The following is a 13,050-nucleotide window of genomic DNA, read 5'->3' as shown; positions in this document are numbered from 1 at the left end:
GAGGCGTTCAGATGAGTCACCGCTGAAATGTTTTGTTCTCCCTCTCATCAGAAACAACAAAGTGCAGATGTACACACGATGTAGGATATTTATTTCACAGTGTAAACAGCTTCAGTGATTATAATGAGAGTTTTTGAGAGTGCTTTAAAAAAAAAAAAAAAAAAAAAAAAAAAGTTCTTTGCTTTCTGTACAATGAAAGAGTTATAATTAGTAAATTACAATGTTTCTATTAAATTCACATTGAATACAAAGTCAGTCGTATTAAAACTCTTACGTAAAAAAATGGGGTTTTATGCGAAGTTATTAGATTACACATAGACATCGCCCATTATAGATCAACTAACATAATATATAAAGGTGCGAAATGCATCTACTTACACATATTTGAGAATCGAGATACTTCATGTTATAGCCTAGTTTAACACGTTTGGGAATAATTTAGAATAAATAGGGAAAAATAAATAAAACATATATTATATAACTGATATAGGCTTATGTTTTATTTATTGATATAGGCTTATGTTATATATATATATATATATATATATATATATATATGGCTGCTGTGCGTCAAGCATGACAAGCACCCCTGCATCCAAAACTTCATTATCAGACATAATACAGTTTATAAACACATTAAAGAGACAAGTTGTCGTCTACTAGATGTGGTTTTATTTCCGCTTACAGTACATTCTACAGATGCACGTGTGTTACATTACCTTGAAACAACATGGTCATTTAATGTCGCCTCTTAAAAACGATATATTGGTCCTAAAAATATAGAAAGGAACAAATTTAAAGTCACAAAAACTGTACATTATTAAAAATTCACTAGACACCACATTTGGTTGAATTTTCTAGTACTGTCTTCAGGTTTTACCGTCTGTAAAAAAAGAGAAGCAAATATGTCCCTTTTGTATGATGAGGAACACAGACAGAATGACGCACTGCCTACTTGATTGAGTTCAGTGTATGAAAACATGGCAAATGAACATGAATAGTGTGCTCTACTGCGCTCCTCTACTCAGTGCACTAAGAAAAATTGTGAATGCGAGGTTGTAAGGGGGGGATTCTTATGCATCAGTAATGATGCAAGGCATTTTCATTTGAGAAAGCATGGTTAATGTCAAAAGACGAGTGTAAAAATAAAAAAAAAAGTCCTTTTTAAGGGAGTTGGTCCAGGTTCAAATACACACACACATCTTTAAAACACATAAAACAGTCTAAACATCTCAGGATGTGGCGGTTTCAGAAACCCAACAAACTGCCATGTTCATGAAAACCAAGAGCAAACCAGATCAATCGTACTCTGAAGAGACGCGAAGATATTGTTCCGATGAAAAATAAGTGTCGCTAAACAAAACCATACTGCCATAAGTACGTATATATCCTTTCCATATAAACCAATATCAATACAGTCTAAAGTTTTTTTTTTTTTTCCCCACAGACAATAGTCATACACCAAGCAAAAGCTTTGAAAACGGCTATCTAGCTAGCGGAGCTTAAAAACAAGAAAGTTAAAACCAGCCTTTCGTTGCATCAAGTTTGCTGTTGGCATTACGTCAGATTTCCTTATGAACAAACACTGATTTCTTTCTGGGTTTGGGGGGTGTGACAGAAAAAAATACCCTAGTAAAAGATGGCAATCCTCCAGTTTATAAGACCAATACTCTACAAGCAAAAGACGTGATGAGTTACACGTGATATAGTATGTTTACTGGCCATTTCATGAGTCACCTATACATCTCTCTACGACGTGGTCTGTACAGATTCACTACAGTCTATTGCTATTAAATAATCCCGACTTTTTTTTTCTTTTTTTCTGTCTTTAAGTGTATATATAGCATATAATAAAAATATACTGAGGAAATTGCTTCTAGTCTCGAAAGCACGTTACATTTTCAATCAAGGGGACACAGGTGGTCCACGACCTATACATTATGGAGCAGAAGGCTTCGAGTAAAACGGTCGAAAGAGTGAGAACGTCCTGATAGAGTTGTGTCTGCGACACGTGACATCAAGTGTGACCCGATCAAGTCCTGAAGAAGTACTTCTACTCCGAAGGAGTGACGGACGAAGCCGAATAAAGAGGAGACGTTTATACGCTGTAATACCAGGTGATAAAGAAATGCTTTAACCTTATCAAGGCGGGTGAGGGGGACAAACAGATACTTGTAAAAGCAACAGAACAAATCTATACATATCTACACGTGTATGCATACAGAGGACTGGTTCTCCAGACAGAGTTTTTAGTAGTAATGAGCATCAAAGGGGCGTGGCGTTTGAGTGCTTCCTCCCATGCAGCAGAGGGCAGCGTCTCTATTTATCCTTGTTCTCGTAAAACTCCGCCCAGCGGCTCTCGAAGAAGCGCCGCATGGAGTGTCCGGCTTTGCCCACCTCCGACGTGTCCTCGTTGAAAAGCTCGCAGTTGTTGAAGATCAGCTGAGCGTCGGCAGCAAACTCCTCACAGCTGCAGTACCTGAGACACACAGACGCAGGTTATTCACTCCACCGCAAAGCCTGATCACCCAGACGCTATGTCAAATACAGATAAAGTGCAACAAATTCTTTTAAAGTTTATTTTCTTTTGAAACATTTTTCAGGTTAAAACATAACAATCGGTAACACAACTAAAAACCCACATAAGATGAAGCATAAATTTTTAAAAATCAAACGTAATAAATTTTTCAGTTAAAAACGTAAGAGTTTATACAAGTATAAATCTATTAATTATATCTTTACAAGAGTTTAAATGTTAATTACTAAAATATTTAATAAATTATTACTTCTATCAGTAGTAAAATTTAATTTAATTTAAATAATTATATATATATATATATATATATATATATATATATATATATATATATATATATATATATATATATATATATATATATATATATATATATATATATATATATATATATATATATATGGGGTGCAATGTACACATTCGCTATTGTGTAAATGATTATATTTCAACAAGAAATTAAGCAGAAATTACTACATTACTGGATTTACAAAGTTTTTTTATGTAGAAACTGCCTTTTGCACAATTTACATGTTTGCATACATTTTTCCTTTAGTGTTTATTATATCTAATAATAAATAGTAACTGAATTTAATAGTTTAGAATCTGTTAATTGTAACCTTTAATATTATAGTAATGTGCAAGTAATTGGGCTCCCTATATAGTTTACATTAGCAGAGATTTTGCATAGGCTGTATCCTTATAATTTTTTAATTATAATTAAAATGTATATTTAAAGAGAGCCACAATTTTTATTCTGTAAACCTCTGTTCAATATAATTTATATCTATCCATCCATCCCTCCATATATATATATATATTTTCTTTTTTTTTAATGTAGTTTTTTCCTTGTTACAGTTACAGAATTGGCAAATCCAAATTGAACTTATAAGTTCTTTAATATAATTGAGATGTTTTATAAGTTTATAAATGCTTGTGAAAAAAATATGAATATTATCAAATAAATTATAATTATATGAACAAATTCTAATAAAAATAAAATAACATTAAAAATGTTACATTTAAAAATATGAATAAAATTAAAAAAAACTTACTCAAATTTATTAAATTAAATATTAAAATCTAAACTATACTAAACACTATTTCTGGGTACAGTTCATGACTCAACACAGCTGTAATATTGAGATCAGCCTGTCTCTTACCCTCCCTGCAGAAGTCTTTCCCTCATAGTGAGGAAGTCCATGGGGTTTTTAATGATGCGTCGGTAGCCAGGCACCAGGCGGGGATTGACCGGCTCCAGGAAAGGCCAGGCATCTGAGTGAGCCTCCATTTCCATCAGAATGATCCTACAGCACATCAAACAGCTCGCTAATTATTCCACGTAGTGAATTCATTTAGACTCAAATCATGAGAACAGATGTTTATATCTCACTTCTGTTTATTTTTCATCCAGGCAACCCACTAACATATGAAGTGCCACTTAAAAATAATTATACATTTAATAATAATAAAAGCTATTAGTTCTTAATAAAAGCTCCTAGTATTTTGAAAGTACTGTTTTTCACAGGCCTGCAGACTCACTCGCAGTAGGTGAGGTCAGGCTGGTTTCGTGTGGCCATCCGTCTGCGTTTGGAGGGCGAGATGCTCGTCCCACTCGAGGAAGCTGAAGCGTCTTTTTGTCGTGTGGTCATGCCTCGTCTGTACCCATCATCCTCGTCTGAACTATCCTCTGCAAGACGCCTTTTCAGCACCTTTGATCTCTTCCGAGATGAGCGCTGTGATCTCGGAGATTCACCGTTTTCCTGCAAAATTCTGTTTCTTAGTTTTTCTTATAAACATAGGCAAATAAAAATATACAATTCAAACATTATAACATGACTGAGATGGGGCAAAAACAGAAGCTGGATAGTTAAACTTTTTGTCTGTAAATTTTGAAACTTCTTGGTCACTTTACCTTGGCAACGCAGGTGGGACAGAACCAGTCGCCTTCTGGCACCTGCAGGACCTTTGGCCTCAGGCAGAACATGTGACAGCCGCGATCACAGCCGTCACACAAGAGCAGGTACTCATCGTCATCACCCTTACGGCACACCTGACACGTCTGTGGACACACCAACACCAGTTTATACAAAACTAGAGCACAATGGTTTTGATAATACATAACGTCATGGAATTTGTCAAATTTTCAGTGTCTGTCTCAACGTATGAGCTGCTCTGAGAGTCCCTTCAGGAGCATTTTATTATTTAATTTGAGAAAAACTAATCAAACTTAAAAGGTCTTCACGGCAACCTGTCAAAATAAAAGTTCGGTTTCACTTGAAGAAATTGTAACAGAAATACATTATTATTATAAATGTACATCATAATGCTATAATAATAATAATAATAATAATAATAATAAATACAATTATTAAAACTTGTTTTAAAAATAATCAAAATTTTTCATCAATGTTTTCATTCTAACAGTAAACCTCTGTTGTCCAGCACTTCATTTGCCAAATAATGAAAGGGTTTGTTTAATTTGATTAAAAGATACATTTATTTGTTTTATGTCCTCATTTGATTACCAGAATAATTTAAATATATAATTTCTGGAAAACAAAGTAAAAAAAAAAAAAAAAAAAATGGAAAATGGAAACAGAATTTGGTAAAAATACAATTTTAAAAGAGCCCTAAAAAAGTCATTGTTCAACTTTTAATAAATTATTCTTAAATTGTGAAAGTTTCATGATTTTAATAGACATGGTTTTTGATTACTAAAATTTTATTTAACCATTAAAACGGGGGAAAAATGGAATCCAGAAAAATTACAATAGGAGAAAAAAAAAGAATAAAGAATTTAGGAAAAAATTTAATAATTCATAGAGCCTTACAAAACACATTCAACACACACTGAAATAAACATGTATGGTTAGAGAACAACACTGCATATGCAATAGCCATTTCACCAACATCCACCATACTACAGAAGATGTGATTTCTCAAGACCTATTTTAGTGATATCTGTCAGGTATGTATATAAACAAAATTGTGTAATTAGGGCTGGACAATAATTCAATATATATCGCGATATAATTTTTCTCAATAATGGTGATATGATTTTTAAACACATTTCCGATATTTCAATATACATTACCAGTGTTTCCCATACATTGCCGATATTGTGGCCGCCACAAATAAACCACTGACTGCCACAAATAGATTTTCCAAAAGGCTTTAGGACAGTTTGACTTCGTTGAATAAACATGAGCACTGCACGTTTCAAAATCAAAATGCGGCGCGGGTGTTTTATATGAATGTATCTTTGGGGAACCAACTGTCTTCAGAAAAGTTTCCATGTCATTTTCATTTTATCTGATAAAGTAGCATTTATGAGCGCAGCGCTGCTTTGTGTATAGCCATTACACGGGAAACCGCTGGTTCTGCCGCTCCAAAAGCGCCTCCAGCTGGCAGAGAATCAGTTTGCATTTTCAATAAGCCCTTCTCCAGGAACATGCGTTTTTGTTGTTGCTTTTTCTGTTTTCTGCAGCAACTATGAGCACTTTTAATTTTCTTTATCCTGGCTGAAGCACTTTTGTTTCAATGTATAAGAATACTCAGCCTGTGTTATAGTTTAAATTTAAAGATTTAAATCAATAAGGCGAGTCTGTGAGTCATGTTTATTTGATGGTGATTTCACATTTGTTGTTTGTATGAAGGCTAAATACAAATAAAAAGTGAACATTTATTTGTACCGTTTCTATTTCTAAAATATTATATAGTTTTATAGGAGGAGGTTTCATAGACTTTTCAGAAGTTTGTAGGAACAGAAGTTTGTGGGCGTTCTTGGCAGTGTTTTTTTTTTTTTGTTTGTTTTTAAATATTGTTCATATTGATATCGGAATTATATAATCTCGACCGAAATTATGAAATATATTGTGATATAAATTTTGGCCATATCGTCCAGCCCTATGTGTACTATATAATAATGGTACAGGCTCTGAAGCGGAGTGAACGCGTGTGTGCTCTCACCACTTTGATGACGGATCTTTCCCAGGCGATGGCTTTCTCCAGCTGCAGCAAACAGAGCGAGAGCTGAGACGCACTGCGGCAGCGGTCCAGGGCCTGCCGCCACATCCTCAACCTGGGTGTGATCTCACTTTCCAAGCTACAGAGACAAGCAAACACATGACTGATATGCTCTAGAGCAGTGGTTCTCAAACCTGTCCTGGGGACCCCCAACCACAGCATATTTTGTATGTCTCCCTCATTTAACACACCTGATTCAACTCATCAGCTCAGTAGAGTCTGCAAGACTTGAAAAGGGTGTGGCCTATGAGAGAGACATACAAAATGTGTGGTGGCTGGGGGTCCCCAGGATAGGTTTTTGAACTAGAGTGCATATAATGTACTGTAAAATTTGGAACAATTATTTGTTTTGATATAGGCTAAAAAATGATTAATTTGGGTAATAAAGTAAAAAAATGATCTCTAAAGCATCATTTTTCTAAGACCTTAACTCTGACCCACCTAACAGCATCTAGTGGGACCTCTTCCCCGCCGGGAGGAGGGGTGAGAGGGGCCAAGCGCACCACCTCGGACAGAGTCCACAGCGGCTCCTTCAGATAACGCCGTTCAATGTTCCGCTCCAGATTAGTCAAGCGGAGGACGGCCAGGTCCAGGGGGTTGCTGGGAACTCGCAGGAGGTCGGACCATTCTTTCTTAGTCTTGACTATCCAGTCATCCTTGGGGTCAACCTCATGCTCGTAATACTGCAGGTCATCCCGGGTGGAGTCCGCCTCGGGAGGGGTATACATCTGAAACCAGGACAAAAGTCCAATGTGAAGATTACAACAATTTTGATGTCAAAACCTAGGGTAAACCAAAAACAATTACATTTAAAAAAAAAACATAATACATATATTCTCTCTCTCTCTCTGATATACTGTATGTATATGTATATATTAGTGCTGTCAATCGATTAAATTTTTTTTTTTCTGAAATTAATCGCGATTAATCCCACCTAAAATTAAAGTTTTTAAATATACTTTTATTGCAGTAATTTCCCATTCAATCTTCAAATTAAAATGTACAATCAACAAAGACAATATATTTTTAATATTTGTTTAATGGCATCTTTTTTATGAATGAAGGCCAGTATCACTGATACCAATTAATACTGATTTGATGAAAAAATTCCCCCCCTAATATTTAACCATTAACTATAGCCATTCAACATTACATAATAATTAAGAGCTATCAATTTTAACATTTATTGGACTTTAAAAATAACTTTTAATCTTCACATAAACCCATTTTACCTGTGCCCCTCAGCAGAAATATACAGCTATTGAATAACGTTATCAAACATTAAATTCTACACAGAATACAGAGGAATCCTTAAAGCTATAAAAGTTAATGATACATGCTACAGCGCGTGCCGGCGCCTTTGTGCATGCAATTGAAGAGCTGGCGCTATGAGCACAGTACCGTTTCCGCGCTCGTTTGACTCGCGCCTGCCGCTGAAGTGAAGTGGAGCTCATCTGAAACGTATCCGGTTTGATGTGGTCGTAAAGACGTTCTGCGACTGAATAAATGCACTTCTTGTCAAGCAAAAAGAGACAGAAGTAGCAGTTATGAGTAGCAGTTATGGGGTGGCCAACCCTAGCTCCACCCATGCGTTAACAGCGTTAAATAATTTTAATGCTTTAAACTGAAAAAATTGTGACTAGTGTTGATCACACTAGTCAAACAAACCGGGCTTCGGGGTCAAACGCGCTCGGGCATGGTTAAGATTGCCTAGTTCGCGAGTACACCCTTATTGTCCCGCATCCCGCACACACGAGTCTCTACCCGCACTCGCCCATCAAGTGTTGTCCCGCGCCGCATTCGATTGCGTTGGGTCCCGCGATCGTGCAGGTCTCTACTCAGAAGTTGCCTGTTATAATGTCATGATCGAGGCTCTGGACTCTAAGCATAACTTGTTTTTCTATAACAAACTATAAAATATTTTCTATAAAAACGTTAATGCCCTGGCAGTGGCAAATAGCTTTGGTTTTATATTAAATTTGATTACATTAATGTTATAAGTCGAGATTTACAAGAAATATTTTAAGTGCTACTATGTAAAAGGAATACTGCTGTAAAAAAAGCACCTTATTTGTTTGCAAACCAAATGTTACTGCACTATTGTCCATATAGCAGTACTTTTAAATGAAAGTGCACAATACACTACTTTTGAATTCATTATTGAATAATGCATAATGTGATTAATCACAGAAAATCATGCGATTAAAAATTAATCCTTGCCCAGCACTAATATATATATTTTTATATTAACCATATATATATATATATATATATATATATATATATATATATATATAACACATATGTAAACAGTGAGAGAATTTATACACACGCACGCTTATAAATTCTCTCTATAAGTATATGTAAATTAAAACTATTGTTTAATTGAAATCAGTATATATATATATATATATATATACACACACCTTAATTTGAATAATCAAAGTTAATAATTTTATAACTGTAATAATTAAATAATACACCTTTACCTTAATATTCCCTTTTAAAGAGTTTAAATAATCAGTGATAATGAAATAAAATATATTAACACAAGTTTAAAATGTTAATTACTATAACTATTTATTAGTTAGAATAAATATTAACAATTTGCATAAATAATTTTTCATTATTATCTCATTTTAAGATATACCTTTTCCAGGGATGTAACGATTCACTTAACTCACGATTCGATTCACGTTTTATTTTATTTTTTTAAAGACAGTAAGCTCCCCTCAGACATACATTCATATAAACTCCTGCCCCTAATTGAATAACGATTTGTTTAGCATCTCAACCGATTTGAATCGTCACATATTTGAATCGATTTTCAATCGTTACATCCCTAACCTTTTCTCATGATGAATAATTTATTGAATGCATTTCAATACATTTTTATTATTATGTATTTAATATTATATTAGAAATAATTTATTGTCTGTATAGCGAAGAGAGAAAACCCAAAGGAAATGCAATCAGGAAGTGATGTCAAACATAGTCGTGAATAAACCACAATTTACTGAAACTCTGTTTATACGGTGTGTTTTTGCTCTGAAAAATCTGTAAAAAACATTACTGTAGCTAATGAATATAGGCGTATCAAAATAATGTGTACAATATTAAAAATATATATATACAGAGAGAGAGAGAGAGAGAGAGAGAGAGAGAGAGAGATAGAGAGAGTCTAATTAAGACACATTCTGACAAAAATAAATCACAAAGTCATACATTTAATTTAAGCACTCTGAGCAATTCATTAGGTTGTGTCACATTCATTAGGAGTAACTCACAGAGCAGTTTCCTCTACTTATTAGGATTAGTAGTCTCAAAACAGAGCACTTGAGTGTGTGGTTTTCACTACCTGAAATTGAGAGCTTGATGATTCCTGACTAGCCTCACTTTCACTCTCCGCATTGAGAATGGCCACCTGGAGAGAAAGATTGTGGACATGGTGATAAAGTGAGCGTGCTTGTGTGCAGTACATGCAGCATAAACAATGCCACCCTGTGGTCACAAATGGAGCAAGGCCTTACAGTACTGCGATTACTTCAAAAAATAGAAAAAGTGGCTTTTGAATCTGCTTAACGGGTTTTCTTTACCTTGAGCTGAAGGTCTGCACCAACCACCCTCTGCTCCAGATCTTCCACACACTGGAGAACAGCGATGTCTAACTGCAAGGCTCTCTCCTGCTCACTCCACGCCTGTTTAGACGCCTCCAGCAGGGCATGGCCGTCCTCCACCGTCATCTGGAAGATGGGATCTGGGAGGAAACGATGGAAAACAACGCACTAAACATGCTGCACTAAGCAAAGCCTGCAGTCACTCTGTATTTGCTGCTGCTCCTCACCGGTGACGGGCCGCGTGCAGACCTCAGACATATACTCCATGTGTTTGGTGAGGTGCTTGTGGAGCACTTTCTCACGAATGCCTCGAGGGTGGAGGGCGCTCAGAATGGCTGTCAGCTCCTCCGGTTCTTTGACCCACCACCAGCCCTTCACCATTTCTGTAAGACAGAAAGACATTAAGCCAATGAACGCTGTCCTGCTGGATACCAAGAGCTTTAGGATGTCATTCAAGATGCACAATTAACATTTTTCTTGGTGCGTAAACAATATTTATAAATGCAAATGAAGTAATGAATATCACATAATATATATTTTCACATTTCTCTGCATTGTACCAGTTGAGCACCACAGATAAAACACTAAACTTAGCATGAAGATAAAGCTCTTCATATTACTGAAGATTATGAATATAGGAATTATAAAGCCATTATGTTGGCTCCTAAACAGACAGTTAAATGAAGTTTATCTTATCAACTCAAGGTTATAAAGGATTTTGAAGAAATAAATCAGTTCAGTAATTTGAATAGAAAAGAACATATCAAACTGGTAGTCATTTGGAATATAATTATTCTATGATTTATTATTATTTTTATTTATTTAATTTTTACAAAAATTAGGACTTTTTTATTTTTTTAAATGATATAGAATTTAAATATTATTATTCAGCATTGTTTTAGTGTTGGTTTTATACTATACTTTTTTTTATATGTTTTGTAATTGTGTGCTTTTTATGCGCTTTTGACATTTTTGGTTAAACATTTTCCCCCCAATTTCTAAGTCATGATGCATCGTTTCTAACATATCTGCATTGGTAAAAACAGATTTATTTATATATAATTATCAGTAGATAAGTAGCTATACTTTTATTATCTAGAAAGTGACCAATAATCAATATTTTATAATGTACATTGATTTAGAATTTTTGAACTGTTTCTCTCATCACCACTGCTGCTACATGAATATGATGTATCCCAAAACTATGTAGACCAAGGCGTGTCCTGAGAGTCAAACAGAATATAGATTAACACGGCAGAGGTAGAGCTGCATCTTCCACCAAATAATTACAAAGAAATAAAAGAACTATCTGTACTATATTGAATTGCATAGCATCATATTTATTTCCAATTGCATCTTTTTTCTTTAATTATTAAATCGAAATCTGATCACACTGCATCATAATAGGGGTGAATCACATCACATCTGTAGCTGCTTCATATGTATGCTTATTATGCTTAATAAGCATAATAAGTATGAGTACGATAAGTATGCTTATCATATTGTTGGCCATGCATCGAGATGCATATCGCATCAGCCTCAGTTATGAGATGCACATCCCTAATATAGATGCATATTTTCTTTCCAAATAAATGTTTTCAATAGTTTTAGTTTTAACTTACAATAATAAGTTTTATCATTTAATTTTTTTGATAAATAATATTTTAATATCTACCAATATTAGGTTATGGATTCCCAAATGTTGTTGTTTTTGTCAGCAAAACACCTTTGACATGAAATATTTACTTTAAGCACCCTTGGGATTTGAAGTAGCCTAATTATATTTTAATAATTTAATAACACATTCATATGTTCATGGTTCTCTGATGTTTGTTAAGAGTCAAATGACAAGCAAGTAAACAAATATAATATTCAAGCGTTTTATTTTTTAATTAACAAGATTAATTTAAAATAATTATCAGCTTCTCTCACAAACTCCCAACGGTTCACAAACCACAGTTTAGGAAACTCTGGGTTCGATAAGGTTGCCTTGGTTACATGATAAACATCCATCCAAATAATTCCTAGGCTCAGGATATCAGAGAAAACTAAATGGTAAAGTTGGCAAGGCTTAGAAAAACTAAGTATTCTAAGAACGCAAGATGGCCAAAAACACATTTCATCCTAAAGGAGTGGTCACACTGCACCATTCATACGCATGCGAATGCGTCAGACCGGAAACGCAAGCCCGTGTGAAAAGTTTCACATTTTGTGTGTTCCAAAGTTCAAGCTTGGTGAACTCTGACCTGTGAATTCGCATCACGTGAAAGCCGTGTGACCAACGGCAGATCGATACGTCACAGCATGACCTCGTGACTGAATTAAAAGAACATACGTTTAAAACTCCAGCGCTGCGGGAAAGTGGCAGATTGTATATTTTACATTTTACGTTTTAGATGTATTATAATTTGTGTTGAATTGAAGTTTTTAAAAGACGCTGCACAGCGTGACATCATATCACGACCGTTGCAGCATTCTAAACAATTTCCCATAGTGTGACCACAGCTTAACTCAAGCCCAGCATGAGTCCTGTATCATCACAGCACTCACCTAACGGAATAGGCTTCACCACCAGCTGAGTGAAGTACTTCAGTTCAACCTCTTGGAAGAGATTGGAGGGAGGTCTGCCACGCCTCTTCGCGCTGGCGCGAGCCCGGGACGGCCCGCTGCTTCTCCTGCGTCTCCTACCGGCCCTGGGAGCCGGAGTGGAGCACACCTTAGGAGGAGGAAGAGGAGGAGGAGCAGCTTCCGTCTGCATCTGCGGTTAAGGACAAAGAGGGAAGCGATCAGAAGGATAAAAATTCGGCATTCAGAATATTAAATAAAACTTTCTGATGTGTGACCCTGGAGTATATTTGTAGCAATAGCCAA

General features: G+C 35.3%; 1 protein-coding gene across 2 annotated transcripts in view; it reads right to left on the bottom strand.

The window, feature by feature from the left end:
- Nucleotides 1-655: 655 nt before the first annotated feature.
- baz2a (bromodomain adjacent to zinc finger domain, 2A) overlaps nucleotides 656-13,050 on the bottom strand; it is a 38,010-nt gene continuing 25,615 nt past the window's right edge. For both annotated transcript variants that reach the window (XM_058762968.1, XM_058762969.1), the window contains exons 21-30: nucleotides 12,730-12,937; nucleotides 10,407-10,562; nucleotides 10,159-10,319; nucleotides 9,921-9,986; nucleotides 7,004-7,290; nucleotides 6,506-6,641; nucleotides 4,449-4,595; nucleotides 4,076-4,296; nucleotides 3,697-3,840; nucleotides 656-2,479 (exon numbers count right to left, since the gene is read on the bottom strand). In XM_058762968.1, the coding sequence (XP_058618951.1) occupies nucleotides 2,320-2,479; nucleotides 3,697-3,840; nucleotides 4,076-4,296; nucleotides 4,449-4,595; nucleotides 6,506-6,641; nucleotides 7,004-7,290; nucleotides 9,921-9,986; nucleotides 10,159-10,319; nucleotides 10,407-10,562; nucleotides 12,730-12,937 (1,686 nt within the window). In that variant the 3' untranslated portion in view covers nucleotides 656-2,319. The remainder of the gene's footprint in view (nucleotides 2,480-3,696; nucleotides 3,841-4,075; nucleotides 4,297-4,448; nucleotides 4,596-6,505; nucleotides 6,642-7,003; nucleotides 7,291-9,920; nucleotides 9,987-10,158; nucleotides 10,320-10,406; nucleotides 10,563-12,729; nucleotides 12,938-13,050) is intronic.

This window comes from Onychostoma macrolepis, chromosome 23 (assembly GCF_012432095.1).
Source record: "Onychostoma macrolepis isolate SWU-2019 chromosome 23, ASM1243209v1, whole genome shotgun sequence".
Taxonomy (NCBI): Eukaryota; Metazoa; Chordata; class Actinopteri; order Cypriniformes; family Cyprinidae; genus Onychostoma; species Onychostoma macrolepis.
Note: the sequence above shows the minus strand (reverse complement) of the source record. Positions and strands in the feature narration are given on the sequence as shown.